Raw genomic sequence first — 27920 nt, forward strand, 5'->3', positions numbered from 1 at the left:
TTTAATTTGTTTGGTTTTTATTTCAAATGAATCTATCATGGCAACACTGGACTTCTGCTACTTTCCTGTTAATGACAAGCCTGACAAATCAGTCGGTCACCTGGTACAAGTTACTCTCTGAGAGCTGAGGTGAAGGCTATTTTCAAGTAAGAGGCTCAGATTTACAGTCTTTCCCAGGTGACATGAAGGCAGCGTCATATTCACACCTTTTAACCTCTTTCATCCCTGTCAGACAAGGACGTAAGATTTGCATTGGTTGTTCCCTTCCTGGTTTTAAGTGCTACAACATACAGTACAAAGTGTTCAGAGTTTCTGTAATGATGGAGAACCATTGAACCCTCAGGACCTCGACACTACAGAGACAAGTAGAGCTAGTTAGTGGCTCTGCTGATGTACAGCCAAAGATTGGTGGGAACAAAATTCAAAATACACAGAAAAACTAAAATGGAAAGAAATCACAAACTGCTCATTTCCTCAGATACAACTGAATGCGTCAGAAATATAAAGCAGTACATTCAGAAGGCATTAAGTGGTGAAATAGACAGAATGAAGTTTATCTCCCAGGAAACAGCAATAAACAAGCTTAAAGGGCAATTTCAGCATCTAGTTTACCAGAAACTCAATTTCTGCTGGAATTCGCCTTCAGGAAAAGACTGGTGATTTTCTATATTTCTCTTGTCAGCAAGAAACGTCCAAAACCAGCAGTGAACGTATCTGCTAACAGGTGTGTGTGTGTGTGTGTGTGTGTGTGTGTGTGAATCGCAGCCTGATGGATCTTCTTCCTCCATCGTCGTCCAGAAACTATTAAAACACATCAGCGAGCCGCTCTGCTGCACTGGCTGACATGTTCCTTCATCACCACGAACACACACACTGTAGTTTATTCTGCCTCAGTCGCACACACACCGTCCTGCTGCCCCAAACACTCACTACAGCACCACATGTGGATTCATCCGCCGCTGGAAATAGTCCCCAACAGATGCACTGTTTCCTCCTGTTGGTCTGATAAAAACTACAGCGAGCAGCTGTTTGAGGAAACTACTGAGCCTTTTTAAACAGGAGACTGTATATCTGTGAGGTGTTTTTAAAGATTTAAGTCCTCAGTGATGGGGCTTGTTGATGATAAGAAAAATATAAAATAACCACCAGACTGGTCCTTTAAGTTTGAACAGGGGACATGTGAATGGGAAAACACAAAGTGCACATCTCGATAACGTGGTTCTGCTAAAAGCCTTGAAAAATAAGAGTAAAATAACATTTTCAGTGGTGGAAAACCAATAAAGAATGCAGACAGTGTGGACCAAATAAAAAACAGACTCTGTACACAAACCAAGACTAATCAATACTGTACCTGCACATATTCACCTGGACAGGTATCGTTTTATACAGCAACAACAACAATAACTCAGCAATAAAATAACAAAAACACATTCTGTTCTGTCAGTTGTAAATGTGTAAAAAGATTTATGGAACTTTACAGTTTGTGTTTGACCCACCTGTTTGTTGAGTGCTGACATTACCAAGAGCTCCAGTATTATTGCAATAATATTAACATCAGTCATCAGGGGAGTGAAAGGGTGAAAGGGCTGCTGCTTCAGGAGGTCAGAGGTCACAGGCGTTTCCATTTCCTCAGCGATACAAGCAACAGTGAGGATGTTGTCACTACCGGATTGTTAATCACATTTCATGACTCATCACCTCGACTGTAAACTGTGCAACTCGCAGCAAAACTGAAGCTGAGACTGAGACTGAAGAGTGGATATCTGCTGCAAACGTCATCATCGCAATCATAAAATGTTCACAGCGACAAAAAACCGTGGCTGGTGGACATTTAATTTCAGGAGAGAAAACCAACGACATATTGATTCTAATGCTTCACGAAACACGTCCAGACTTGTGGCAGTTAAATCAGATCAGACAGAATGATGCTATGCTAACATTAGCTAGAAACCTCATTTAAACCTGTTAAAATTCTTCCCTCCCTAGTTCCCACTTCTGTCACTGATGAGCTTGCCAACTAGTGTTAAAGTGTGACAGACAAACTTGACTGGACTGTCTTTGCAGTCTGTTAATTCGCCACAAACAGCTAATGTACCAACTGTACAGACGTTAGCTGTAGCTAGCTAGCAGCATACAACCCGACGGCGTGTTTGCAGTGTCTCTTTGTGCTACAGGAGTTCTGTCATTTTGCTCCAGTTTATTTTTCCTCTTTTCCTCATCGCATGCGTTCATGAACTGGAGTTCAAAAACCTCGGGATGATTTTCAACTTGCACAGACGTATATCTTCTCTCCAATACGCCGTCTTCACCTCTCAGCGTTATATGCAGCTGTGCAGCCTCCACAATTCCCCTCACATTCAGTCTGAACACATATTCAGTCAGCGGACATTAGCAGAGCGAGCTAAGATTAATGGGCTAGCTAATTGGCTAGCAAGCAAACTAGCTGGCCTCTCTAGCAACAGAGGTCCAGGCCGCGAATTGAAAGAATTTTACACCATCAGAAAGCAATGAGCAAATGGTGCCAGATAAATGTTTGCTGAACCTGCATACACGGCTAGCTATTCTATTATTGCACCAGGAGAGTTGCACAGGTAGAGCAGAGGTAATGTTTCACTGACTGTTTACTTCCACTCCAGAAACCAGATTACTGTTACCAATCAGGTTAAGGCAAGGTTTACATGCACTGCAATATTATAAGTCTAAAACTCCAGATTACATGGAGCTCGGTCAGCAACATATCTTTGCAGTTACTTTCCTATCCTGACTCTTTGACATGCAAATTGCTTAGTCCCAAAAAAACCCAGTTAAAGACTCATCCGGTTTCTCCAACAGAAATCTACCTGTCTAAGTTTCCACTTTACATGATGCTTCAAAAAAATCAGTTTCCAAGGTTTTGGAAGAATCTGAATTCTTATGTGCACGTATCAGTAATAAACCAACATATAGTCTCGCTCCAGTAGGTAGTGACAGATGGATTTCAGTGCTAGCAAACAAACTGAGCTAGCACTCTCATCCTCATTAGCCTTGGTGTTTGTTCTGGATTAATCCTCTCTGGCTGTCGAGAAGCAACGCTGAGGGATGAACCACAACCTGCTGGATATCTGCGCCGTCAGTTGTTTTAATATTTGGTTTCACTGGCAAACATTTAGTGATAACATTAAATAGTAACTGTCTTGAGTATAATAAGGTGTATGTTCTTGGAGTCATACAGCAGTTAGCGAGGAATACTGCTGAACAACCCGCCGTCACTCGGTGGGACGTCACTTTGTGACGAAGAGGAACAGAAGTATTCTCCTTGCAGTGTTTAAGGATAATTTGATAATAATTGGAAGTCGCTCACAGCCTGAGCTCGTTGGCCACTTTGGAGGCGATGTTTTTGAAGGCGATGGACGTGCCAGAGATCCTTTTAAACCGCACGCCGTTGAGCGAGAGGCGGGGCAGCTTGCACACCTCTATCTCCCACTGGACCAGACTGTCCTGCCGGGCATCTCCGTGCACGCAGAACAGCGAGTAGCGCTCGCGCTGCTCGTAGTCACAGTTGTTGGCGTCCAGGACCCTCCGGATCTCCTTCATTATGTCCCCCGGCTCCATGGAGGACGTGGTCTTCATGCTCCAGGTGAAGCGCAGGGAACGAGGCTTGCAGTCCCGCCCCTCCTCTTTGGGCTCAACTGATAAAGTCCTGGAGGAAGGAGACCGAACAAACTGACAGCATTAACAGGAAGCAGCAGCAGCTCTCAACACGGTGACTGAAGATTTTACATATTTAGGATGACCACGTTAAACTGTGTTAAAGGGTCGGTTCACCCAAATTACACAAAAACATATTTTCTTACGTTGATCTGGAGCGCATATCAGCAGACTTTAGAGGACCGCGCGTATGAACAGCGGGTATTTAGTAACTTAATAATTCTGACATTTCGAGGAAGACGCTCTGCCATCAGACGGTCTTATCACAGAAGACGGCTGGTTCTGATGAGATCCAGATACCACGACTTGTTTGCATTTGCCGTGCAAAGTGGACCAGTGAGGTAAGCGGGCCACAATTGCAAACATGCAAAAGTCAGCAAGTTTTGTCATTTTGGTAGCAAACGTGCTACTAATTCACCAAAACAGGAAGAGAAACCGTTTTTTTTAACCAATGAAATGGCACATACAACGGTTAGCTTCCTGTGATTGGTTTGAATGGTGTTCACACCAGAAATGAACCGCTCCAGAGTTCACTTGACAGCGGTCCGAGACCAGCCCTTCGAGGCGGACCAGAGAGCGGCTGTTTGGTCCGCACCAGAGTTTGAGTCCGACGTTCACACCGACCTAAACGAACCGCACCAACGGGGTAAACGCTCCAGGGTTCGGTCGAACCAGACTAAATAAGACTGGTGTGAACCCGAAAGAGATATTGCTAGCTTTGTTCACAGCGCAAACTAAATCCTATTCACCTCCACTCTATTGAGGTGGAGGCAGAACTCTTAGAGACAAATATCTCTAAACCTGGACAAATAAAACCAAAACTATCTGCATGGACAGACACCACTGAGTGTAAGAGATAAAATATGTTTTTGTAATTTGGGTAAACTGACCTTTTCACTCGCAGCTAAGATCAGCAAGTTGCAACAATGCAAAATAATCTTGTATTTAAACTGAATCTGCATGAAGTGTGGAGGCCAGATAATCCAGAACCACAGTGACTACTTCATCCCTCCCCCCATGACTGTGATTCCTGAGCTCTTACTGACCTGCGTACAAACTTGGAGGTGATCTTGCCAATGAGGGAGGTGGAGGTGCCGCGGCGGGGTGAGGCCAGGGATGCGGCGGGGTGCTGCGACATGCTGGGCGAGTCCGGCGGGCCGTTGTAGGTGGCGGGTCGTCGGTCTCGAAGCTGAGCACCGTGGAAGGTGGAGCGGCTGGAGGAGCCGCGGGGGAAGCGGGTCCGGTCCGGCGTGGTGGTGCTGCTGCTGGTGACGCTGAAGGCTGAAGGCGATGACGGAGGCTGTTGAGGGGAGCTGGGGGTGGGACAAGAGGCGGTGAACACAGTGATATAAAAATGTTTCAGTGCTGCGTGGAGACGTGAAAAACGTTTCCACAGTTTAGTTTCTGGAGAAATGAATTGACAGGAAGTGTTGACCTCTGATACTCTGCGTTGTCGTCGATGGGAGGCAGGCAGGACTTCATGGGATGTCCCGACGCTGACATGGACTTGACATGACGGGGGCGTGTGGAGGAGACGGTTGCCCCCGGCGATGGGGAGGAGGATGCTGCAGGTACCTCAGGTAGACTGAAACGGAGACAGATTAGTTACTGATTTGGAGAATAACAGCACCACTGTGATCAATGAAAACTCCCAGAATTCATCTCACCTGCTGTCCTTTCCGTTGGGAACAGCAGCCGAGTGGCGTTCAGTACTTGTTCTCTCATTAACATACGTGTTCCTCCGAGTTATGCTCTGTAACACACACAGACAGGCAGTCTGTTGAACCAGTCAGCTTTATTCCACTGATCCAACTAAACACTAACAGTTTAAAGTGCTGTTAGCGCCCCCTAGAGGCCGCAGTGTTCATTGCAGCCACAATATGAACAGACGACATCCTGATGATTTGTCGATTCTTTACCAGTAGTGGAGCTAAAAATGTAAAGTTTGTCCTGAGGGTGGCGCTAGAAGAAAGATCACGGGGTCATTAATAGAGAGAGTTCATCCTCTGAGGAGCAGGACATTTCATGACAATAAAGCCATTAGTTTTTTTTAAATCTGTCATAGAACAAAGTTAAAGTCTACTGTGTGTTGGGCACGGCCAAAACACGGGTGTCCTACACTCAGTACTGTGCCTGAACGCCTCCTGTGTAGACACAGATGGCGGACTGAAGCTGCTGCTCTGCTAACGTGCTGCCTTCACTACGTGGGCTGGGTAAACAGGGTGTCTGATTTTTAATGCAGGGCTGTTTACAGTCTGAAGGCCCACCAACTCCGAGCGCCACGGATTTGATCCACTAGGCCCGTTGTGCATTATTGGAGGAGTGCGCTGGGTGCAGCTGTACGTCGCTGCAGTCTTTTCTCTTCTGTCCTGCTGGAAGACCTTTAACCCTGGTTTAAACCTGGTGTTTGTATCCGGACCTGGTTTAGACCAGAATCTGAATCCTCTCACCCCTGAGGCTGTGGCTGACCTCCTGCGGTCCGGAGCTCCCATGGGTGAGGCCGGCTCTTCCTTCCTGTCGCTCTCTACGCTGTTGGCATGACAACGCTTGGTGTAGGAGACAGGTGGGGGGATAGAGGGCGCCACTGAGGACACAGGACAGAGAGCATACAAAGACTTGATCCAGATCTAATTCTAATCTTGGCTAAGTAAGAAGCCCTTGTGTTTACAGATATGTGCGCATGAAGGCAGTGTGAAAGAACTCACCATGGTCGCTGAAACGCCGCTGCTTCTGATTGGTGGATACGTTGCGAGAGTGGGCGGGGGACTGACTGGAGCCGTTGAGGTCGCTGCTGGGTCGTAACCTTTGAACCAGGTTACTGCTGGACAAAGATGCACTGCCTTGAAACTGGTGGAGGGAGTCACAACAGAGGATTCTGGGTAGAAGACTGACTCATTGACAGACTGGGTAGATGAGGACATTTTGTTTGGGAAATCAGACAGCTTTATAGTTGTTGGAGGTGGAGGTTTCCTCCTTTGATGGCGCTAGGCTAGCAGTTACCCCCTTGCTTCCAGACTTTGTGCTAAGCTAGGCTAAACATGTCCTGGTATCTAAAATGTCTGATTCTGGATTTAGCTAAATGGTGTTTATGTAACCTAACAAACCTCAGCAGGTTTCTTTCCCAGCAGCAGGTATATTGCCGTCACCTCGTTGTATTTCTGACCCTCCAGCGCCTTCATCACTTCCTCCTGAGGGAAGCCCATCGTCTCCATCAGCTCTGATTGGTCAGAAAACACACAGTACACTGAGCTTTGGTTGGTGCCAAAACAAGACGCACATTCTGCAGCCATGCTAGCAGCTCTGTGAGGCTGTACTTAGACAAAGTGGCGCTTTGAGCTAAATGCTAACATCAGCATGCTAACATGCTGCTAACAGTGATGTTTAGAAGGTATAATGTTTACCATGTTCACCATCTTAGTTTAGCGTGTTAGCGTGCTAACATTAGCTAGTTAGCAGTAAACACAGAGTGCAGCTGAGACTGATGGGAGCGTCAGCAGCTCTGCAGGTGTTTGGTCAGAAACCAAAGTGTTGGACGCGTTAACGTGTCGACCTGATGGTGGCGCTAGATGGAAAGTCAGAGGATCAGCAGAGTTATTACAGTTCATCCTGAGGGGAGCGTGAATGTCTGAGCCACAAACAAAAATGTGGTTCACGTTGGCGCTAGAGGAATCAAAGTCTTTTTTGCCTTTATTCGATAGCGACAGGCGAAGAGGTAACAGGAAACCGGGGGGAGACATGACATGCAACAAAGGTCACTGGCTGGAATCGAACTGGCGACTGTTGCGAGCCGTGCGGCATGCGCTGTAACCTTTCGGCTACCAAGCCGCTCCTGCAAATGACAGTTTGACATCATGTGACAATCTATCCGATGGTTGTTGAGATGTTTCAGTCCGGACCGACCGACACTGACATCCATAGAGCCGCGCTGCTAGCGTGGCTGGAACGCATTACAATGACTGGAGTGGGCTTTGTGAGCTCTGATTGGCCCAAATTCTGTCCAATCCAGTGACAACAGATGATACTTGAAATTTATTGAATCAAGAGGATCAGCTGCTGAGTGACATCATCACACAGAGAGGATTATGGGACTTCCTCATCCAGCAGACACAGAGCAACATTATCATCTCACTGGAGTCGTGATTGTGTCCAACTGATGTTAAAAAACTGCTCTGTGTGTGTGTGTGTGTGTGTGTGTGTGTGTGTGTGCGTGTGTGTGTGTCTGACCGATGCGTTTGAGGTCGTTGAAGTCTTGTTCTGGTTCGGCGTATGATTTCAGGTCCTTGTCCTCATAGCCGACGTTCATCCATCGATCCTTCATGATTTGCTGAGAAACAGACAAACGACAGGAACAACTGGAGCTGTAAAATTATTAATTATTTAATATTTATTATTTATTTATTTAATTATTTATTCGCACAAACACAACGACACATCATCTACTGAGTGTTTAGTTGTATTTTAAGCATTATTGCCTTAATTCTGCGCATTTGCTGCAAATATTTAGTTGAGACAAATGTTCCACCATAATAATAACAACTCGCTTTGCGCTGCCTCTGAATGAACCTCGCACCTGTTTGCTCCTCTCTACCTGTGCACCATAATACCACACTTAGCTTAACTTGCCGTATATAACCACATCTTAGCTAATACAGCTCATCGGATCAGACTGGCCATCAGCTGTTTGGGAGCGATGGTTAGTTGCTGATTCATCTTTTCTTTATTCAAGTTGCATCAGTTGATCGCTACTCTCTGATCTGTTGTCCTGTGATGTCAGAGCTGGTACGTAGAGCTGATTGGCTGTTAATGCAACACCAACCCTCTGTACAGCCGCTTCACAGTAAAAAAACAACAACACTGGAAACCACTCAAAGGTTTTTATTGTGAAGCAGCTTCAGGAAGTGTTGAGTAGTGCGCATGCGTCAGCGTCTCGCCGTCTTACTTTTTCCAACTTTTAGCTTTTCCTTTTTCTTCCAAACTTGAGTAAACTTGTGTGTAAGTATAACTGAAGACTCATCCCCCCACAATGCACCACAGAGCGCCACAGGAAGTCACTCCTGCCTGTGGCCATCAGACTCTTTAACTCCTCCCTCTAAGGGTCAGTCTGTATGACCCAAAGTCACTAAACTGGACATTGATTATTCATTACATCTTTATAATACTTGACATAATTGTGCAATATTCTATGCAAGACTCCTGTGCAATATTTTAGTTTAAAATTCATATTTATTGTTATTGACATTACTTATTACCTTATACTGTACTTCTATCATCAACCTGTAAACCCACTTGGTACTTAATTTATTTGGTTACCTGTATTATACTGTCATATATTTTTTTTTTGCTAGTGCTTCTCTTCCTGTGTGCGCTGACGTGACAGCGAGCAGCTGTAACAAAAGAGTTTCCCCTCGGGGATCGATAAAGTGTTTCTGATTCTGATTAAATGTTGGGCAGGTTCAGGTTCTGGGGCTGGTTTCACCTGCAGGCTGCCCCGTTTCCCCGGGTTCAGCACCAGCAGCTTCTTCAGCAGGTTCTCGCAGTCAGTCGACATGTAGAAGGGGATCCGGTACTTTCCTCTGAGAACCCGCTCCCTCAGCTCCTACACACACACACACACACACACACACACAAACACGCTAATGAGCTAACTAGTGGTTCTAAGCTAATGTCCGCTAACAAACATTAGCTCAGTAACAGTGTGGGATGTGAGCTTTAACAAACCAAAACACAGTTTGTACGTGAGGAGGATGGAATGTCTCTTCTTAGTGAGTCGAGTCCATTTAAATCTGCATTAGAGACAAGTGATCAGTAGTGACACCGATGCTAGCAGCTAGCTACAGGGAAGACCATTAGCATGCCACAGAGCGGAGCTGCAACGATCAGTTAGTCGATCGACAGAAAATTAATCAGCAACTATTCTGATGATCGATTAACTGTCAGTCATTTTTTAATAAAACAAACAAACATTCTCTTGTTTAAGCTTCTCAAATATAAAAACGTGCACTTTAATTTGTCTTTACATCAAAGTAAATTGAATATTTTGGGGTTTTGGACGGGACGTCACCGCGCTATATAAATAAAACTGAACTGAACCAAATCTACAAATTAGTTGAGTGAAAGCTCATTCTAGACTTTGGGAACAGCAGTTTGGTGAAAAATAAATAATAATCTTAACTCGAGGTCCACTAGCTAATCAGTTAGCAGTAAGTTCAAATGATTTCTGTCAGTTGATTAGGAACACGCAGCGTCTGCACACCGAATACAGCAGTTGTGCAGTCCATCCTGTACTTGTGAATCTTATAAGTTCAGTTTTTGTTGAACTTTGACGTAAGTCTGTAGTTTTTTACATTATTGAAAGTGTTTGTCATATTTTGTCCACACCTTGAGGTTCTGTCCGTCGAAGGGCAGCGAGCCGCTGACCAGCGTGTACAGAATCACTCCCAGACTCCAGACGTCCACCTCCGGCCCCTCGTACTTCTTCCCCTGCAGGGTTACAGAACTACATTACCCAGCAGCCCACTGCTTCATGACGGGTGCTGCACTTTCACTATTTGACTAAATCAATTCTAAAAAATAACTTCATTTTAAATTCACTTTGTAAAGTTACATTTCCATCTGAATCAATAAAGTTTTATCTTATTTTGTCTTTAAATATGTTCGGATACATTTTCATCCTCACACAGAACTTCTTCCATTTTAACAAATATATACACAATAAAACTCGTCCCGTCACAATTACCGTCTTTCTTTCAAAGTTTTGTCTCGCCTTCTTTTGCAACTTCTTGCTTTTGAAAAAGAACGAAAGAACATAAAAAAGAAAGTCAGTCTAATCTAATGTAATGAGTCCTCTGTATGTTACTTTCCCCCATTTTCACATAAAATTTGATTTACATTAGTCTCATTTTTAAAGCCTTTTTCTTCTCATACAAACAGAAAACCACTAACAGCAACAGCATGTTTCCCCCTCTCTTCATGTGTAAATCCTGACGGGTCCCACCACTTTTACCTTCTCTCTTCCCTGTAATCCTTCCTTCCTTTCATCTTCTTCACATCTTACTTCACTGATCTCTTCTCATCTTTCTCCCTCCCCAGTTTCTTCCTTTCTGTCTTCCCTTCTTTCCACAGGTGCTAAATATGTCATGAGCACAGAATTTGGGGAAAATGTGTATAAAACATGGAATATTTTTGTGTTTTAATGGAGCCATAAAAAAAAAAGGAATTATAAATGTGGAGGTGTGATGACGTGAAGCTGCTCATCAATGGGCTGCAAAGTGAGAGCGTGACGGACAGGTGTGGTGGGAGGAGCCAGTGTTCACCTGGAAGAGTTCGGGAGCAGCGTACGGAGGAGAGCCGCAGAACGTGTCCAGCTTGCTGCCCAGCGTGAACTCGTTACTGAAGCCGAAGTCGGCGATTTTAATGTTCATGTCGGCGTCCAGCAGAAGGTTCTCAGCCTGAGGCAGAGATTTTAAAACACTTCATCTACCAATAAATTACAGCACAAACATTTCAAAAAAGTTACATTCTTACTTTGAAGCAGCACCAAAGTAACGGAGTCACAGCCAACACACTGATCTGCTGCTGACAAACCCTTCACACCGTGTCTCTACTTCCACTCAACTCATCGTGTATTTACAGAGAAGCAACAGGCTCAGTGACAAGAATCTACAGTCACACCGGCCAAGATCAATGATCAAAGCGATCAGTCTGATTTAGTGTGTGTGTGTGTGTGTGTGTGTGTACCTTGAGGTCTCGGTGTACAATCCTCTTCTGGTGACAGTACTCCACTGCTGACACAATCTGACAGAAACACACAGTGACGAAGACGAAGACGAATTAGAAACTAAGACAACTTTCTCTTAGTAGATTTTTACCACCAGGGTAACGTTCGTCCTGAAGGAGGGAAAAGCTCTTGTTGTTGCATGAACAAGTCTAAAGGGTTTATCTTCTGTTCGGTGGCCTTCTTCGTCTCGAACTCGGCTCTTCACTGTCAGACTGGACTTTGTCAGACTCAGCTGGGCTTGAGCAGTAGAGGTAACGCATTGTTAACTAAGGAGTGAAGACTTCCCGGTCCTTTAGGGAGGAACGATCCGGAGTGACAAGGATGCTAACAGCTAGCTTTCAGACAGACCTTTAGCATCCTGTAGCACTCCAATGACTTGCTGTTATGGATGTTAGAGACAAACACTTCCAACATCTTCATAAACAAAAAGGAAGTTCATTTTGGAAATAAATAAAAAAAACAAACAGATATAAACAGCGGTGGAGGAAGTTCTCAGATCTGTTACTGCAGTGAAAGTAGTAACACAGAAATACTCTGTCAAGTAAAAGTCTTAGCATCAAAACATACTTCAAGTACCAAATGTAAAATGACTTCTTATGCAGAACGGCCCATCTCAGATTAATGTATATTATATTACGTCGTTGGAGGAAAAGTCTCCTGTTCATGTGTTGCATAGCTGTGAAGGTATTTCACTCCAGACCAAAGTGTTTGAATGACGATCTGATCAACTGACTAAGCGACGTTGTAAAAACTGAGCCCCACTGCAGTTTACAGATATTATAAGTCATAACTTAACATAAACAGAAATCAGAAGAAACTGCTGTGAGATGAAAAACAGGAAAATGAAATAACGAGCAGCTCACAGAAGTGAACTCCACAGCTGAGATGTCGTGTCTGTTGACCACAGTTTGTTAGCCGCTACGCTAATGGACCATAATGAAAGTGAAGTGTTTTATTAGCAGGTTCCTCTAATGCAGGCTGGATTATCCTGTGGGGGGGCGCTGTGGTCTGCCCGACACCCAAACTGTGATGTGTTGTGGTTGCAACAGCCCCCTCCATGTACCGCAATGTCCTGGTTCAAATCCGGCCGGGAACCTTTGTTAGTAGGAACACCGATCACTATCTAATAAAGGCCCCGAAAAAGATCAATAAAAAGAAAGTTATTGTTCGAGTCCCTGTATGAAACCTGTGAGTGGACTGTCACCAAGAAAGAGACGCCCTGAACGCACCATTAAACAACTGACCAGGACACTGGTGCATTATGGGATACTGAGGCTCAGACAGTGTCACAGATGAAATGATCTCACCTGGCGAAACTTGGCTCTGGCCTCCTTCTCCTTCATTCGTCCGTGAGCAACCAGGTAGTCAAAGACTTCACCTGAAACACAGACAGGCAGACAGGTGAGTAGACCTCATCTCATCTCTTTAACAGATTCGACACACCGGCTCCTGCTCATCCCCCCTCTAACTCAGCTGCTGTCGGCCCTCGGACTCCTCTGAGTCCACTGCTCCCCCCTCCTCCATCAGGCCAAAGGCCCTCTTCAGACTAATGACTCCCCCCCTCCCCCGCCTGTAACCTCTGCTGTGTACCTGACTGCGACCAGGTGAGAGGACAGCTGATGAGGCTCCACTCAAACAAGGCTGCAGGCCCCGATGGCGTTAGCCCCGGGGTGCTAAAAGCCTGTGCCCCCCAGCTATGTGGAGTCCTTCAACATGTCTTCAACCTGAGCCTGAGTCTTTAAAGGGTCCCCATTCTGTGGAAGACATCTTGCCTCGTTCCTGTGCCGAAGACGCAGTGGCTCCAAGGACTACAGACCGGTGGCACTGACCTCCCACATAATGAAGACCCTGGAGAGACTGGTGCTGGAACAGCTGTGGCCCATGGTCAGACCCCTCCTGGACCCCCTTCAGTTCGCCTACCAGCCCTGGCTGGGAGTTGATGACACCATCATCTTCCTGCTGAACCGCATCCACACCCACCTGGACAAGCCGGCAAGCACGGTGAGGATCATGTTTTTTGACTTCTCCAGTGCTTTCAACACCATCCGGCCAGCCCTGCTGGGAGAGAAGCTGGCAGCGATGCAGGTGGACGCCCCCCTCGTGTCCTGGATTGTGGACTACCTGACTGGCAGACCACAGCACGAGTGCCTGCAGCACTGTGTGTCGGACAGTGTGGTCAGCAACACTGGGGCCCCTCAGGGGACCGTCCTCTCTCCCTTCCTCTTCAGCATCTACACCACAGACTTCAGCTACCACACAGAGTCCTGCCACCTCCAGAAGGTTTCTGATGACTCTGCTGTGGTGGGATGTATCAGCGGTGGTGAGGAGTCTGAGTTCAGGGCTGTGGTGGGGAACTTTGTCTCATGGTGTGAGCAGCACCATCTGCAGCTCAATGCGACAAAGTCCAAGGACCTGGTTGTGGATCTATGGAGGGCCAAGGCACCAGCGACCCCGGTTTCCATCCAGGGGGTCAGTGTGGACATTGTGGAGGACTACAAGTACCTGGGAGTACACATGGACAATAAACTGGACTGGACCAAGAACACTCAGGCTGTTTACAGGAAGGGCCAGAGCCGCCTCTGTTTCCTGAGGAGGCTGAGGTCCTTCAACATCTGCCGGACGATGCTGAAGATGTTTTATGAGTCTGTGGTGGCCGGTGCTGTCCTGTATGCTGTTGCATGCTGGGGCAGCAGGCTGAGGGCAGCAGGCTGAGGGCAGCAGGCTGAGGGCAGCGGATGCCAACAGACTCAACAAACTGATCCGTAAGGCCGGTGACATTGTGGGGGCGGAGCTGGACTCTCTGGCGGTGGCGTCAGAGAGGAGGACGCTGGGTAAACTACACGCCATCTTGGACAGCGTCTCCCACCCGCTCCATGACGTGCTGGTCAAACAAAGGAGCTCCTTCAGCGGAAGACTCATCCCCCCACAATGCACCACAGAGCGCCACAGGAAGTCATTCCTGCCTGTGGCCATCAGACTCTTTAACTCCTCCCTCTAAGTGTCAGTCTGTATGACCCGAAGTCACTAAACTGGACATTGATCATTAACATCTCTGCCATACTTGACATATTGTGCAATATTCTGTGTTAATACTCCTGTGCAATATGTAGTTTTTCCTATTTATTATTCATACCTCCATTACTGCTGTTGCAATACTACTTATTACTTATATTATTACATTGTATTATTATACCGTATTATCATCATCAACCTGTAAAACCACCTGGTACTTCATTTATTTTCTGACCTGTTTTATATTTTGATTTGCTCAGTGCTTCTCTTCCTGTGTGCACTGACATAAAGGCGAGCTGCTGTAGCAAAGAGTTTCCCTTCGGGGATCAATAAAGTATTTCTGATTCTGATCTGATCTCTAGTTGGAAAACAAAACCTCCAGATGACTTTATTATGAAGCTTATTTGGCATAATTTCTTTCTCCATCATTGCTCATGTTAACAGACAGGCGGACAGACAGACAGGTGAGCTGGTCTTACCTCCGCTGGCGTACTCCATCACCAGGTACAGAGTTTTCTCCGTCTCAATCACCTCAAACAGCTTCACTGAAAACACAACAGCAGAAACATATTACTGCTGCCAAATACTGAGCACTGCTGCTGCCAAATACTGAGCTCTGCTGCTGCCAAATACTGAGCTCTGCTGCCAAATACTGAGCACTGCTGCTGCCAAATACTGAGCTCTGCTGTAAAATACTGAGCACTGCTGCTGCCAAATACTGAGCTCTGCTGCCAAATACTGAGCACTGCTGCTGCCAAATACTGAGCACTGCTGCTGCCAAATACTGAGCACTGCTGCTGCCAAATACTGAGCACTGCTGCTGCCAAATACTGAGCACTGCTGCTGCCAAATACTGAGCACTGCTGCTGCCAAATACTGAGCTCTGCTGTAAAATACTGAGCACTGCTGCTGCCAAATACTGAGCTCTTGTTTTATGTCTTTTATTTCTATGAATCACTCACAGAAATCATTTGTTGTCCAAAGTTTTCCATTAGATATTAATCACAGTGATAAATAAAGCGGAGGAGGATAAAAGGAGAGGAAGAGGAGGAGAAGTGTCGACACTGAGAGGCGGTGAAGACTCACCGATGTTTGGGTGGTTGAGGATCTTCATCACGCTGACCTCCCTGAAGAGCTGAAGAGACAAAGTGAATCAGTGAAGCTGATCCTTGAACAGGTTTAATGACCCGTTCGCTTTAAAACTGTATTAATCGCGTCACACTGTCATGAATACTTATTGGCATAAAAAGGAAGTTGCTGGATCATTGTTTCTTTTCGGGGGAGTGGACATGTGACTCGTGTCCACAGTCTTGCAGTCTCTCTGGCAGCCAGATGTCTGACCTGCAGCCTGTTGCACTAGGACTCAGTAAAACCTGAGTCAGTCGCTCTGCACGCCTTTACACGATGACCCCGCCATGAACGCTCAGTACGCCGCACTACAGTCACCGTTCGTGCTGCGTTCACTGGAGGTGGGTATTTCCGGCCGGCACCACTTGGTTGTTTTTGAACAGAAACGTGTGTCGACGTTTTTCGGAGACTTCCGGTGACAGTTTTACTGTTTATGACCATATTTACGTGCGATACCTCAGAGGAGATCCATGTATGAGCGCTGAATTATTAATGAGGTTAAAGGACAAATGGCCAGTGGTGGAAAGTAGCTACACTCACTCAAGTACAAGCATTCTGAGGTACTTTGTCTTACTGACAGCTTTAGTTACTTATGATCAAACATATGATCAAGTTATAAAACATGATACTGTGCTACAGATGAAACTTCCCAAACTATATAAAGTTAAAGCAGCTGCTCCTCCAGCTGTAACATTAAAATGCTGCTTGCGTGTTAAAACACCAGTAATGACATTCCAATAATATGATTTATGTAATAATATAACAAGTACTTTTACTTTAATACTTTCGTACATTTACTGAAGTGAGATCTTGAATCAGGACTTGTAACTCTGTATTCTCCCGCCGCTGTAAATGCGTTGTATCGCACGTCGGCGAGTTCCCACGCGACCGCACACATCACTCTTTCCTCGTCAGTTTTCTCCCGTATTAACTAAATGCTGCCCCGGATGAAACGTCAGTGTGAGCGCAGAGGCGAGTCCGGGTTAAAAACAAAGGGGGGGGGGGCGTCGAGCCTTCGCAGTACTGGCTCCTCGGCTCTGGAACGGCCTTCAGAGCGTCAGATCAGCTGTTACACCGAGGCGTTTCCTGCCAGCTGGCTGCGCGGCTGGTCACGAGCTGTTGGTTTTTATTTGTATTTATTTTGTTCACTGAGAGTTTTTATCTTTTGTGTGTGAATGTATATGCACACGTTTCATTATGTTGCTTACGTTTTTAGTTTTCTGACCTTGGAAAGCACTTTGTGCTTATTGCTTGAAGTGCTCTATAAATAAAAGTGATTATTACATTATTTTGTGTCAAGCTAACAGCAGCTAGTGTTGACTTTACACGCGACTTCACGAGTAAAGGCCGGCTCAGCTGGTCCGGTGCGTCGCGGTCCTGACGGTCGGGCCAGTGGTCCAAACGGCTTCCTCTGGACCAACAGGCCGAGACCTTCAGAGCGTCTGGAAGGTGCCGAAGCGGTTTGACTGAAGAAATCTTTGAATTAATGACAGCGAGAGCCGTCGGTACAGGAGTCAGGCCCGCTCGTAAAGAGGACGAATACCTGGTTCTGCTTTAGCAACTACTACACACACACCCACAGGAAGGAAGGAAGGAAGGAAGAACGAAAGAAAGAAAGAAAGAAAGAAAGGCACGCACGCACTACATTAACTTCCTTTCTGTACTGGTTGCCATGGAGTGTTTCCTCGGTAACCTGCAGTATCTGTGTAGTAATGATGGAGTGTGTGTGATGTGCTGAAGGTGATCAGATCCTCCTGGACCTCAAGGTGACACGTCTGTCCCTGATTGGCTCAGAGGGAACTGCATCACTCAACGGTGTCATACAGAGGTCAGAGGTCAGAGGTCAGAGCGTACCTTCTGCAGACTGGTGGGGTTCAGCTGAGTTTTGTCGATGATCTTGATGGCGACCTGCAGGAGGAGACGACACGTCAGAAACATCCAAACTCAGCGACTCCTGACCCGACTGTCACATTTCACTCCAGATAAGATGTTTGTGTGTATAATATCTATAATATCAATCAATCAGAAGGCAACATCATTTCATTATTTCAGCATTTGGAGATCGAGAACCTTCCAGTGTGACTGAAACTCCACACACACACACACACACACACAGGTTCTTACTGTACCACTACAATACAAGTAGTGATGCCCCAACAAAGGCAGTGAAGAAGAAGACTGCCAGCTGGTTAGCGCTGGCCACGTTAGCGCTGGCCACGTTAGCACTGGCCACGTTAGCGCTGGCCACGTTAGCACTGGCCACGTTAGCGCTGCTGGTTCCAAAATATTAAAAATCATCTTCGCAAACGTTTCATGAGAAAGGAAACACATCAACACGTTTTTCTGACCTCGAGAACAAACACGATGCGTTTCAGGGAGAAACACCGAATACAAACAGACAAACTTTGACCGTTGTTAAGAAAAGTCCAAACTGGACCGTCTCCATGACAACTGAGCCAACCCCACCCACTGAGGAAGACCACGAGATGTGGCTGAAAGTGACTTATATATGACGTCATTTATGTTTCATGTTCTTCATGAAGATACTGACGTTGAGCTTGTTTGTCTTGTATGTTGGTAAATGTTGTCGGCTTGTGGATCTTTGTTTTGTTGGTGCTGGATGTGTATATATGTATATATGTATATGATGTATATGAGTTAGACTGTTAGATTGCTGAAAGTGGACAGAAAACGTGTAAATGACTAAATTACGTGACATTTATTTATTTATTTCAACCCAAAAACTGCAAGAATCATGCGAGAACATCAGCTTCATCACGGAAACGACATCCCATTAAGTGATTAGACGCCGTTTCCTTGATCTTGTGTTGTAGGTTATTATTTTTTTATATGATTTATGTTATTTATTGCTGCGTTTTCAGGTTAAAGGTTTTCCTGAAAAAGGAAAAAAAAAAAAACACATAATAATAAGAAGTTAGATACAACACTTTGCCAAGAAGATCAAAGTGCTGTTAAGATGCCCTTTATCTACTTTACTGTATCACACCTAATCGCTAATTTAACATCTGTGCTGCTTTCTTTTATAGATTTTTATATGAAGCACTTTTTAGTTCAAGCTTATACAAACAGTGAGACGTGATGTTTGGTCTGACTGCAATAAAAACAGGAGCAATCATTTAAAAAAATGTCAAATATTAGAAACTGACTGCAGGGCGAACGGAAAGTGTTTTACAGGAAAACGCTGAGTCAGCGGGAGTTTTATTCAGGCTCCAGTCAAGATGATCAATGAGATTCAAATCAGCAGAGAGAAGTTCAAACACAGGAAGTCAGCTGGATCAGGAGCTGGAAGCCTCTTTGTCTCAGTCCGACGTCTCCAGAGAGAGACAGAGCAGCGGATTGGACGGCTCGGACTTCTCCTCTCAGAAAATGAATCTTAAAATAAGGTCACACACACACACACACACACTGTTTGATCTCCTGACCAATCGGCTCTGAGCTGCTGACGTCCGCAGCATCAATAATTCATCCTGAAGCCGCCGCGAGTTGAGACGTTTCTAACAGATTTAACCTGCTGACGCTCAGAGCTGCGTCAGAAAGTCACGTGATTCACTGACAATACGAGACAGTAAAAGATAATCCTGGAAACATTCGTCACCGCGGCAGCACACTTTAATGCCCGACTTCTCGGGGTTTGAAGGTGTGCGACGGTTCCCACGACGAGCTGTAAGTATTTAACAGCGACAGTCCTAAAACACAGTGCAGAGAAACTAAACTGCATGATGGGACATGTATTATATTTCTACAGCTGACATCTACAGCTCTGGTCTGTGTTAATCCACTGACTGAGTCTAGTAGAGCGGGGCCTTTCAAACTGTGCACCCAGTTCGCACCATTAAAAGCAGCCGAACCAGCAGTCAGCAGCTCCTGTCTGCAGTGGACCCGTGGACGGACAGACAGCTGTCTCTGGATCACTGTGAGACTGAAGGAAACTTAGAAACAGCAGGATTCTCAGGCAGGTTCTGCAGCCGCTTTCTTCTCTGGTGGGTTTATGAGGTTTATTCACAGTGCAGATAATGAAGGTGTAAGTCTCACTGAATGTAGAAACTTGCGTTTCGTGTCTGTGTGTTGAGGTTTGACTGCGTCATGACTCAGAGAGCTGTGTCAGCTCCATGAGCTGTGTGTCACTGCTGGCGTGTTGGTGAGCAGCCAAACTACAATAACTAACTTCCTGTTTTAAATCGACCAGTAAAAGTTGTCCTGCTTGTGTCTAAACTCTGCGTTGTGTTCTCACCTCTCGGCCGGTCAACGTGTGTCTGGCCAGTTTGACTTTGGCGAAGTTGCCCTTGCCGATGGTCTTCATCAGGCGGTAGTTGCCGACGTGCGGCTGTTCGTCTGCGACGGCCGTCAGCGAGCTGCGACATGGCGGCAGACTGTGACGGCTCGATGATTTGGCGGGCGGGGCCGGCGGCTCGGGGAGGCCGTCTGAAGTCTTTGGCTGAAAGAGACAGACACATTTACAGCGATATAACAAACCTGAGTCACGCTGAGCTGAACGACACACTGCAGAGCGTATCTGGGAAAAGCTCAGTTTTGACTCAGTAACAGTGAAAAGGTTTGAATCCTCGCTACAAGGAAGGAGTCAGTATGTTAACGTTCATAATGCATCGATAAGAATGACCTTCCACCACAGCCGACAAAGTGCAGAATCCATACGTATGCAGATGATACAGTTCATTAAAATGACACAGGAATGTCAGCCCGCCCTAACGGAGGATGTGGAAGAGCTGACACGTGGTGTCGAGTTAATAAACCGTCCCTAAAACAACTAAATCTGGGCTCTAGAGGCCCCGGAAAGTCCGATGGGGTTAACATCCACGAGCAGGTCTTCTCGTTTACATGTGTGAAACTGGATCCTTGCCTACAGTGGAAGCTGCATAAGACCAAGGTCATCATAAGCAGAGCAAAGATATCTGTAAACAGGAACGTCCTCATCGCGGCGTACAGTTCCCTCCTCCTTACACACTCAGCTCGCTGCTGAACGAGTGATCGACTGAGCTGCACGCCTCGGAGCAGGCCACGCTGTGAAAGACAGCGCGCGGTATAATGGTCGCACAAGGTCAGCAGCAAACACCCTGGAGAGGTTCTCCTGGAAATCCCTGCAGCCAAAAAAAAACTAACTGTTCAGTTCAACTAACTGTTTCTACTCTGACGGAGGAGGTTTAAATAAAACGGGACGACGACACAAAGCTTAAAAATCTGCGGCAGCTTCATCTGCCTCGGACTGTCCGGCTCTCAGAGGTCAGCTCCGTCAGGAGTGACTCCGCCCCTGCGAGTGAAACCACTGATCACAGCGTTTCCACTGACACGAACTGATTTCACTGTGAAATCTTTAAAACGCGGCATCGCTGCAGAGGGCTTTCCAGATGTGATCACAGGTAAACAGATAGATTTCCTCCGGCCTGTTTTCTTGAAACAACTGCTGTCCAAACGTTCCTCCTGCTGAAGAGCAGAGCAGCAGTTTAAAACAGGAAGCAGCTGGAGAGTTTACTGACCCGAGGCAGAGCCTGAGGGAACCACACGGACTGTTTGCTATTGGTTAAAATGTGATTTTTAAAAAAAAGGAAAATACAAAAAGCAGATACACTGTGCTTAAAAAAAAAGTATATTTTCCTTTCTTGGCTGTTACCCAACTGATCTAGAAAAGGGGAAGGGACTCGACCTCAGAGAGCTGAAGTGAAACCAGAACTTCCAGCTTCTGCTCCAAGCAGGAATTCAGAATCACACCGACGACTGGAATAACACGAATTATTCAAACATAAGCCCCGCGTCGGACAATTTCTGCAACTTTCCAAAACAGACCACCTGACATTCACGCAGCGACGGGTAGGCAGGGGAGCTCGCTCTTCACCCGTCACTTTTCACGTGAACGGCCGAGTGCAACGACACGAATGTGTCTGTCTGAACATGCGCTCCGTTAATCCCCATCTGACAGATTAGCGGGCCTCCGCCTCTCTACGACAGCAGGTTCCCCCCCGGCCTTCCAGTTTGGCTGTTCAGAACATGTAAAAGCACTTTCGTGTTTGGATGCCGCCGCATGAACTCGTTTTTCTTTCAGGCATACTCAGACCTAAAGGTCATCGAACCGAGAGGACTGAGCGGTGCAGGTTTAGACCGCTGAAAGGCTGGAACGGTGGAGCGGGTGGACATCACGGATAAGTGACAAACTGCCTGCTGCCGGGAAGGAGTTCAACAGCTCAAACTCAAACACTGACGGTGGAAGCAGAGCTGGCTGATCGCGAGAGCTTCGGTCCGACCTCCGCAGTCTGGACGAGCGCTGCGTGGACGAGCTCATGAAACCCAGCAGGAGTTACTGTTATCTTGGGATTTTAAACTTTCAGTCTTCAGTAATCTTGTGATTTCTGTCGTTGTAACCAGAAGAAATACATCATTTGATAAAAATCTGAATCATCAAACAGTAAAAAAGGTTCATTGCGGTCAGCTGGCAGGAGATCTGCGGGCCGGCACCCTGCAGGTAAAGGCTGCTGGATTCTGTCATGAGCGGCACCTGGTTTTCAGTGACTGCTCATGGCTTGCTGACACGCTGCAGCGTCGGAAAAACTAGATGGGAACTGTAGTTTTTCCTGTATGCTAACAACTTAAAGGTCGTTTGAGTTTAAGATCACAGACGGTTCAAATGCTCGTATGAAGGTCTGTAGATAATTTATCTTAAACACCACAGGAAGGAACGTGTTTAATTTAACTTTCCGACGGATGAAAGCTTCAGTGACAGAACGTGTCGAGTTACTGTGCAGACGCCAGACATGTCGCTGTCCAAAGAAAACCATGAATCTCCAAAACATCAACTTTTCACAAGCAAAGAAAAACAGTTTTCGGATTTGTGGCGATGCATTTTTCATGTAAACGAACAGGTTTTTAAAAGGTTTATTTAGCTGAAGAAGTAGGATAATTTTCTCAATCCATTTAGCACCTTCAGCGGAAGACTCATCCCCCCACAATGCACCACAGAGCGCCACAGGAAGTCATTCCTGCCTGTGGCCATCAGACTCTTTAACTCCTCCCTCTAAGTGTCAGTCTGTTTGACCCGAAGTCACTAAATTGGACATTGATCATTAACATCTCTGCCATACTTGAATAACTGTGCAATATTCTGTGTAATACTCTGGTGCAATATTTTAGTTTTTCCTATTTATTATTCATACCTCCATTACTGCTGTTGCAATACTGCTTATTACTTATATTATTACAGTGTATTATTATACCGTATTATCATCATCAACCGGTAAACCCACCTGCTACTTAATTTATTTTCTGACCTGTTTTATAGTTTTATAGTGTATCATATTGTTTGCTAGTACTTTCTCCTGTGTGCACTGACGTAAAGGCGAGCTGCTGTAACAAAGAGTTTCCCTTCGGGGATCAATAAAGTGTTTCTGACTCTGATAAAATGTATAATGAATGCTTCAGCAAAATCACCAAATCTGGAGATACATGGTTTTCTTTGGAGAGCTATATAACGTTTGGGGTAAATGTGCTCAAACAGAAGCAAAACATTAAACGTTTTTCTGGCTGACACACAAGACAATTCACGATGGAGCCTCAAACAGACCCTTCATGATTAAAGCTATAGCATTGGTTAGCCACTGTGCTAACCAGGATGTGCCAGGTGGATTGTTGTTATCCCGTCAGTTTGTAGCAGAAGTTTTCCTACAGAGCAGGTCTAGACCGAACTCTTTATATTATTTACAGAGACCCAACAAATCCCACCGTGAGCAAGCACTTGGCCACGGCGGCGAGGAAAAACTTCCTTTAAGAGGCAGAAACCTCGAGCAGAACCAGACTCAGGAGGGGCGGCCATTAGAGAGAGAGAGATGAGCTTCATACTCTCACTGTGATGGACTGCAGGTGACCGGGGTCAAAGGTCACACCACCAGGTAAGGGTGGGGGGGGGTGGGGGCCTGCAGATCTGAGACTGTAAATCTGTCGTGTCATACTTCAGGATATTAAATGTGACTTCTAGAAGACTAAAGAACGTCACGTGTGCTGCTGATATCGCGTCCTGCAGTGTATTCTGGGAAAAATCAATAGTAAGCAGACAGCAGGAGCCGGCTGCAGCTGCTGTACGTCTGACAGAGGCGAAGGGGAAAAGATCACAGCTCTGCTGAGACTCGACGACACGGAGCAAGAATTTACTCACTGTCAAGAATATTTTAAAACAGGCTCATTTAAACTTGTCGCAGTAAAGAAACTGTCTTGTTAGTTTTGATTGTAAAAAAACAAGCTTTGCAGAGCTGAAACCGTTCAAAATTAACAAGACATTTAAAAAGACGTCAGTTCAGGTTTTAGGAAACGACCGGTCGATTAATCAATACAATACTGAATCAATACAGAAAGCAGTCTCTGGTTATCTCATCAAGAGACACATGGAGACGTGACTTTACAGCGACGAGGACGTTCGAGGAACCCAGAGGAGCCTGAGAACAGCACACTGCTAGCATCTAGCATTAGCATGACAGTAAGGAGGCCGCGTTTACCCAGCATTCCTCAGCCTCCCCAGCATCCGCACATCCCAAATCCAAAGACCCCGTTCACACGAGCGTCTGAGAAGCACAAAACATCCCGATATTCAAAGCGTCTGACAGACGACACGTCAGACAGAAGCCGTAAACCTCCCCGCTCACTTCTGCTTGATCCGTAATTTGGCTCCACGTGTGAACGCCGTTTGATCCTCATCTCCAAACACGATACACGAGACTGTTTGGTAAGACGTCCTGCAGCTGTGGAAGGACTACAATAACCACCTCCGTCCGTCCAACCGTCCCACACGCATCCCTCACTCACAGCAGCTGCTAGCTACCTGCTAGCTACCTGCTACACGACTCCACAGATACAACCTGCAGATCATTAATCAATCATCAATAACAGAGTTATCACATGTGACGGTGGGAGAAGCACTCAGATCTTTTACTTCAGTAAAAGTTGTAATAATAAAAAGTCCTGCATTCAAAATGTTTACTTTACAAAAGTCAAAATATACTTTAAATACCAAAATAAAGTGCTCATTATGCGGATGATATTGTGATTTGTAGTGAGAGCAGGTGGAGCAGGTGGAGGAAAGTCTAGAGAGATGGAGGTCTGCTCTGGGAAACAGAGGAATGAAGCTCAGCCGCAGTAAGACAGAATACAGGTGCGTCAATGAGAGGGACCCAGGTGGGACGGTGAGGTCACAGGGAGCAGAGGTGAAGAAGGTGCAGGACTTTAAGTACTTAGGGTCAACGGTTCAGGGCGATGGAGACTGTGGAGAAGAGGTGAAGAGGCGAGTGCGAGCAGGTTGGAGCGGGTGGAGGAAAGCGTCAGGTGTGTTGTGTGATAAAAGAGTCTCAGCGAGAATGAAAGGAAAGGTGTTGGAGACGGCGGTGAGACCAGCGATGTTGGACAGCTTAGAGACAGCGGCGCTGAAGAAAAGACAAGAGGCAGAGCTGGAGGCAGCAGAGCTTCAGATGCTGAGGTTCTCTTTGGGAGGGACGAGGACGGACAGGATCAGGAACGAGGACATCAGAGTGACGAGGACGGACGGGATCAGGAACGAGGACATCAGAGGGACAGCTCATGTTAGATGTTTCGGAGATAAAGTCAGAGAGGACAGATCGAGGCGGTTTGGACGTGTCCAGAGGAGAGACTGTGAATATATTGGTAGAAGGATGCTGAGGCTGGAGCTGCCAGGCAGGAGGTCTAGAGGAAGACCAGAGAGGAGGTTTATGGATGTAGTGAGAGAGGACAGGAAGCTAACTGGTGCGAGTGAAGAGGACGCAGAGGACAGGGTTAGATGGAGGCACGTGATTCGCTGTGGCGACCCCTGAAAGGGAGCAGCCGAAAGGAAAAGACTGAAATATCTAAACCCGAGACTCGTCGTGTTCTCGGGTTGTCCGTCGTCCAAAACAGGTTTTTAGCAGAATTTAAGAATGAACTGGGCGATCCCAGATCTCGCACACGTTGACTGGGACGACTCGATGAGTAAACGACACGGCGCGCGCGGGCTTTCCTCCGTCTCCGTCCATTCCGCCTTTCACTTCCTGCCTCGTCATCGTTAATATATATATTATTGAATCATAGTTACTGATGCATTCATGTGTTCATCGCTTTACTGCTGCAGCTGGCGGAGTTCGTTTTAATTATTTATGTATATTTTACAGATATGACTGTGATTTTCCCTCCGGGGGATGAATAAAGTCTTACTGACATTTGCTGATTGTATTTCGTATTAATAATCTGGAAAGTAAGTAAAGTTATGAAATAAAAGTAGAATATTTCCCTCTGAGACGCGGCGCAGTAGAAGCGGAAATACTGAGTAAATGTTCGTAGGACTGACTCGGCAGAGGTGGAGCTACGCCGCTCGAGTTAGCACTGAAAGCTAAAGTTAGCCAGGTTTCCTCATTTAATCCCAACCTGACAAACGGTACATTAACAACAACGAGAAGTGAGCTCACCGGGCTACGGGCTACGTTAGCCGCTACTAGCATGACACACCACAATCGAGTCGAGTTGCATTGTGGGTAACGTAGGCGGCGATAAACAGAGGATATCTCTATCTGTCTTTACACTGACAGTCTTGCAGGAGTGGCGGTGGACTCTGAAGGCCCTGTGTTGGAAAAGTTTAAACCTGGTTTTGAGGCCATAGAGTTGGGGTTCCTCACAGAGCCTGGGGGGGCTGGGGGGGTCAGTAGGGGCCCCCTTGCAGGTTCACCTGGCCCTGCAGGGACAGGTACCACAACAGTGAGTGAGAGGATGTGGCTTTGTGTAATTCGGGTGCTCGGACCCTTTAACACAGGAGCCATCAGTGAGGCTGAGGGCCTCCACACCTACATGCCTGTAATGAATTAAACCCCACCAGCAGCAAAGCCATTATAATGAAGGTAAACAGCTATAATAAACTATAACAATTACCTGAAACAGTATTTAACTTAATTAGAAATAAACATATTGAAACTGCATCAATAATAGAACTCATACAAGTCGATCAATAATGAAAACAGCTGCATTAATAACACAATAAGCTCCAGTGGGCACTAATAACTGAAAGTCCATCAGTGATTAATAATCGATCCGGATCAGACTCACCTGTTCCGGCTCTCTCTCGCTCACCGGGGTCAGAGGCATCCTGCCGGACATCTTCCTGCTTTCTGCTCCCTTCAGTCCGGAAGAAGCATCTCCTCTGCCGGCTGCTCTACAGCATCTTTCCCCGGGAACCAGGCCACCTCAGCGGGGCTCAGCTGGGAGGCTCCGCCGGCCGGAGGGAGGGGGAGGCCGGGGCGGCGGCTACAGGAAGGCCCGGTGTTTGCGTCGGTGCGGGTAAGAGACCCGCATGGAGAGAAAGAGAGAGAGAGAGATGGGGGGGGGGAGAGGAGGAAGAGGAGGAAGAAGAAGAAGGAGAAGAAGTGGAGAAAGTGTGAAGTAAAAGCCCTTCCTGCAGCTTTCAGCGGCTCGTCAGGTCCGGCAGCAGCACTGCGGAGCTAAAAACACAAAAACCTATGACGTCAGAGCTCCGCCCCGTCATCCTCATCTTCGTCACCCTAAAAATATCCCGGCATCCTCAGCTGCTCCCACTGACACGCGCCCTCTCATCACAGCCAGCGCACGTCGGACAGGCGCTTCACCCGGAAGTCTTTTATTTTGTAGGATTCGCGAGTTTTAATGGCGGCTGAAACACTCCCGAGCCTCGAAAGCAGAGTTTACGACCCGGACTGAGTCGCCTTCGTGCCGGAGCTTTCATCACAGCGGCAGACGGCCTCCGTCACTTCCGGTGAGGGTAGCTGTGCAGCGCGAGGTCAAGGTGTGCGGAGCGGAAGTTACCTGCAGCAGGTTGATTACTGACCTGTTCGTTTCCGTTTCTTCTCTGAGGGTTTAGATTGGCAGCAGTATTAGATCCGTGCAACTCTAATGTACATTTGTACTTCTGCTCCTTTAATATTTAATATTTCTGTTATAAAGATACAAGGTCCTTTATTTATTATACAACACAGGGTTGGACAATGCTACACACATACTGTATATTATATATATATATATATATATATATATATATATATATATATATATATATATATATATATATATATATATATATATATATATATATATATATATATATATATATATATATGTACTGTTGCTGTATGTATATATAGTGTGTGTGTAGCATGAAGGCCTACAGGCTTAATTTGGTTGTTGTGACCATAATATGTCTATTATCATTATAAAGGTGATTATAGATTACAATAAGACACTATTGTTTTAATAAGCAGTGTGAAGTCTGTCTTCTGCTGCCATCGTGTGGCTT

The 27920-nt window shown here is 46.1% G+C and overlaps 4 protein-coding genes across 9 annotated transcripts in view; 2 read left to right on the top strand and 2 right to left on the bottom strand.

Annotated features, from left to right (window-relative positions):
* Positions 1-27432, bottom strand: mark1 (MAP/microtubule affinity-regulating kinase 1). Of its 2 annotated transcripts, XM_044189339.1 has the most exons (19): positions 26702-27432; positions 19857-20060; positions 17459-17512; positions 15563-15611; positions 14956-15021; positions 12772-12842; positions 11425-11481; positions 11001-11135; positions 10424-10465; positions 10066-10167; positions 9164-9283; positions 7912-8011; positions 6792-6904; positions 6393-6534; positions 6138-6271; positions 5355-5440; positions 5123-5272; positions 4734-5000; positions 1-3679 (listed from the first exon to the last, which is right to left on the bottom strand). In XM_044189339.1, exons 1-19 carry the CDS (start codon positions 26750-26752, stop codon positions 3337-3339), a joined length of 2286 nt encoding a protein of 761 aa, XP_044045274.1. In that variant the 5' UTR covers positions 26753-27432; the 3' UTR covers positions 1-3336. The 2 variants fall into 2 exon arrangements, with proteins under 2 accessions (XP_044045274.1, XP_044045275.1); XM_044189340.1 differs by lacking the exon at positions 10424-10465 and having other exon boundaries at positions 26702-27426.
* The window catches only part of LOC122873026 (NACHT, LRR and PYD domains-containing protein 12-like), a 657912-nt gene that overhangs the window by 514463 nt on the left and 115529 nt on the right, over positions 1-27920 (top strand). The gene's annotated exons all lie outside the window — the stretch shown is intronic.
* Positions 1-27920, top strand: part of LOC122873028 (NACHT, LRR and PYD domains-containing protein 12-like) — a 1034258-nt gene that overhangs the window by 317106 nt on the left and 689232 nt on the right. The gene's annotated exons all lie outside the window — the stretch shown is intronic.
* Positions 1-27920, bottom strand: part of LOC122873033 (NACHT, LRR and PYD domains-containing protein 3-like) — a 573599-nt gene that overhangs the window by 24076 nt on the left and 521603 nt on the right. The gene's annotated exons all lie outside the window — the stretch shown is intronic.

This window comes from Siniperca chuatsi, linkage group LG3 (genome assembly GCF_020085105.1).
Source record: "Siniperca chuatsi isolate FFG_IHB_CAS linkage group LG3, ASM2008510v1, whole genome shotgun sequence".
Lineage (NCBI taxonomy): Eukaryota > Metazoa > Chordata > Actinopteri > Centrarchiformes > Sinipercidae > Siniperca > Siniperca chuatsi.

Bases quoted from the DNA above. Each gene is read 5' to 3' on its own strand.
- mark1 (XM_044189339.1), bottom strand. From the start codon at position 26,752: ATGTCCGGCAGGATGCCTCTGACCCCGGTGAGCGAGAGAGAGCCGGAA. The intron at 20,061-26,701 runs GTGAGTCTGATC...TGTCTCTTTCAG, and splicing joins GCGAGAGAGAGCCGGAACAG to CCAAAGACTTCAGACGGCCT. The intron at 6,272-6,392 runs GTGAGTTCTTTC...CTGTGTCCTCAG, and splicing joins GCGGCGTTTCAGCGACCATG to TGGCGCCCTCTATCCCCCCA.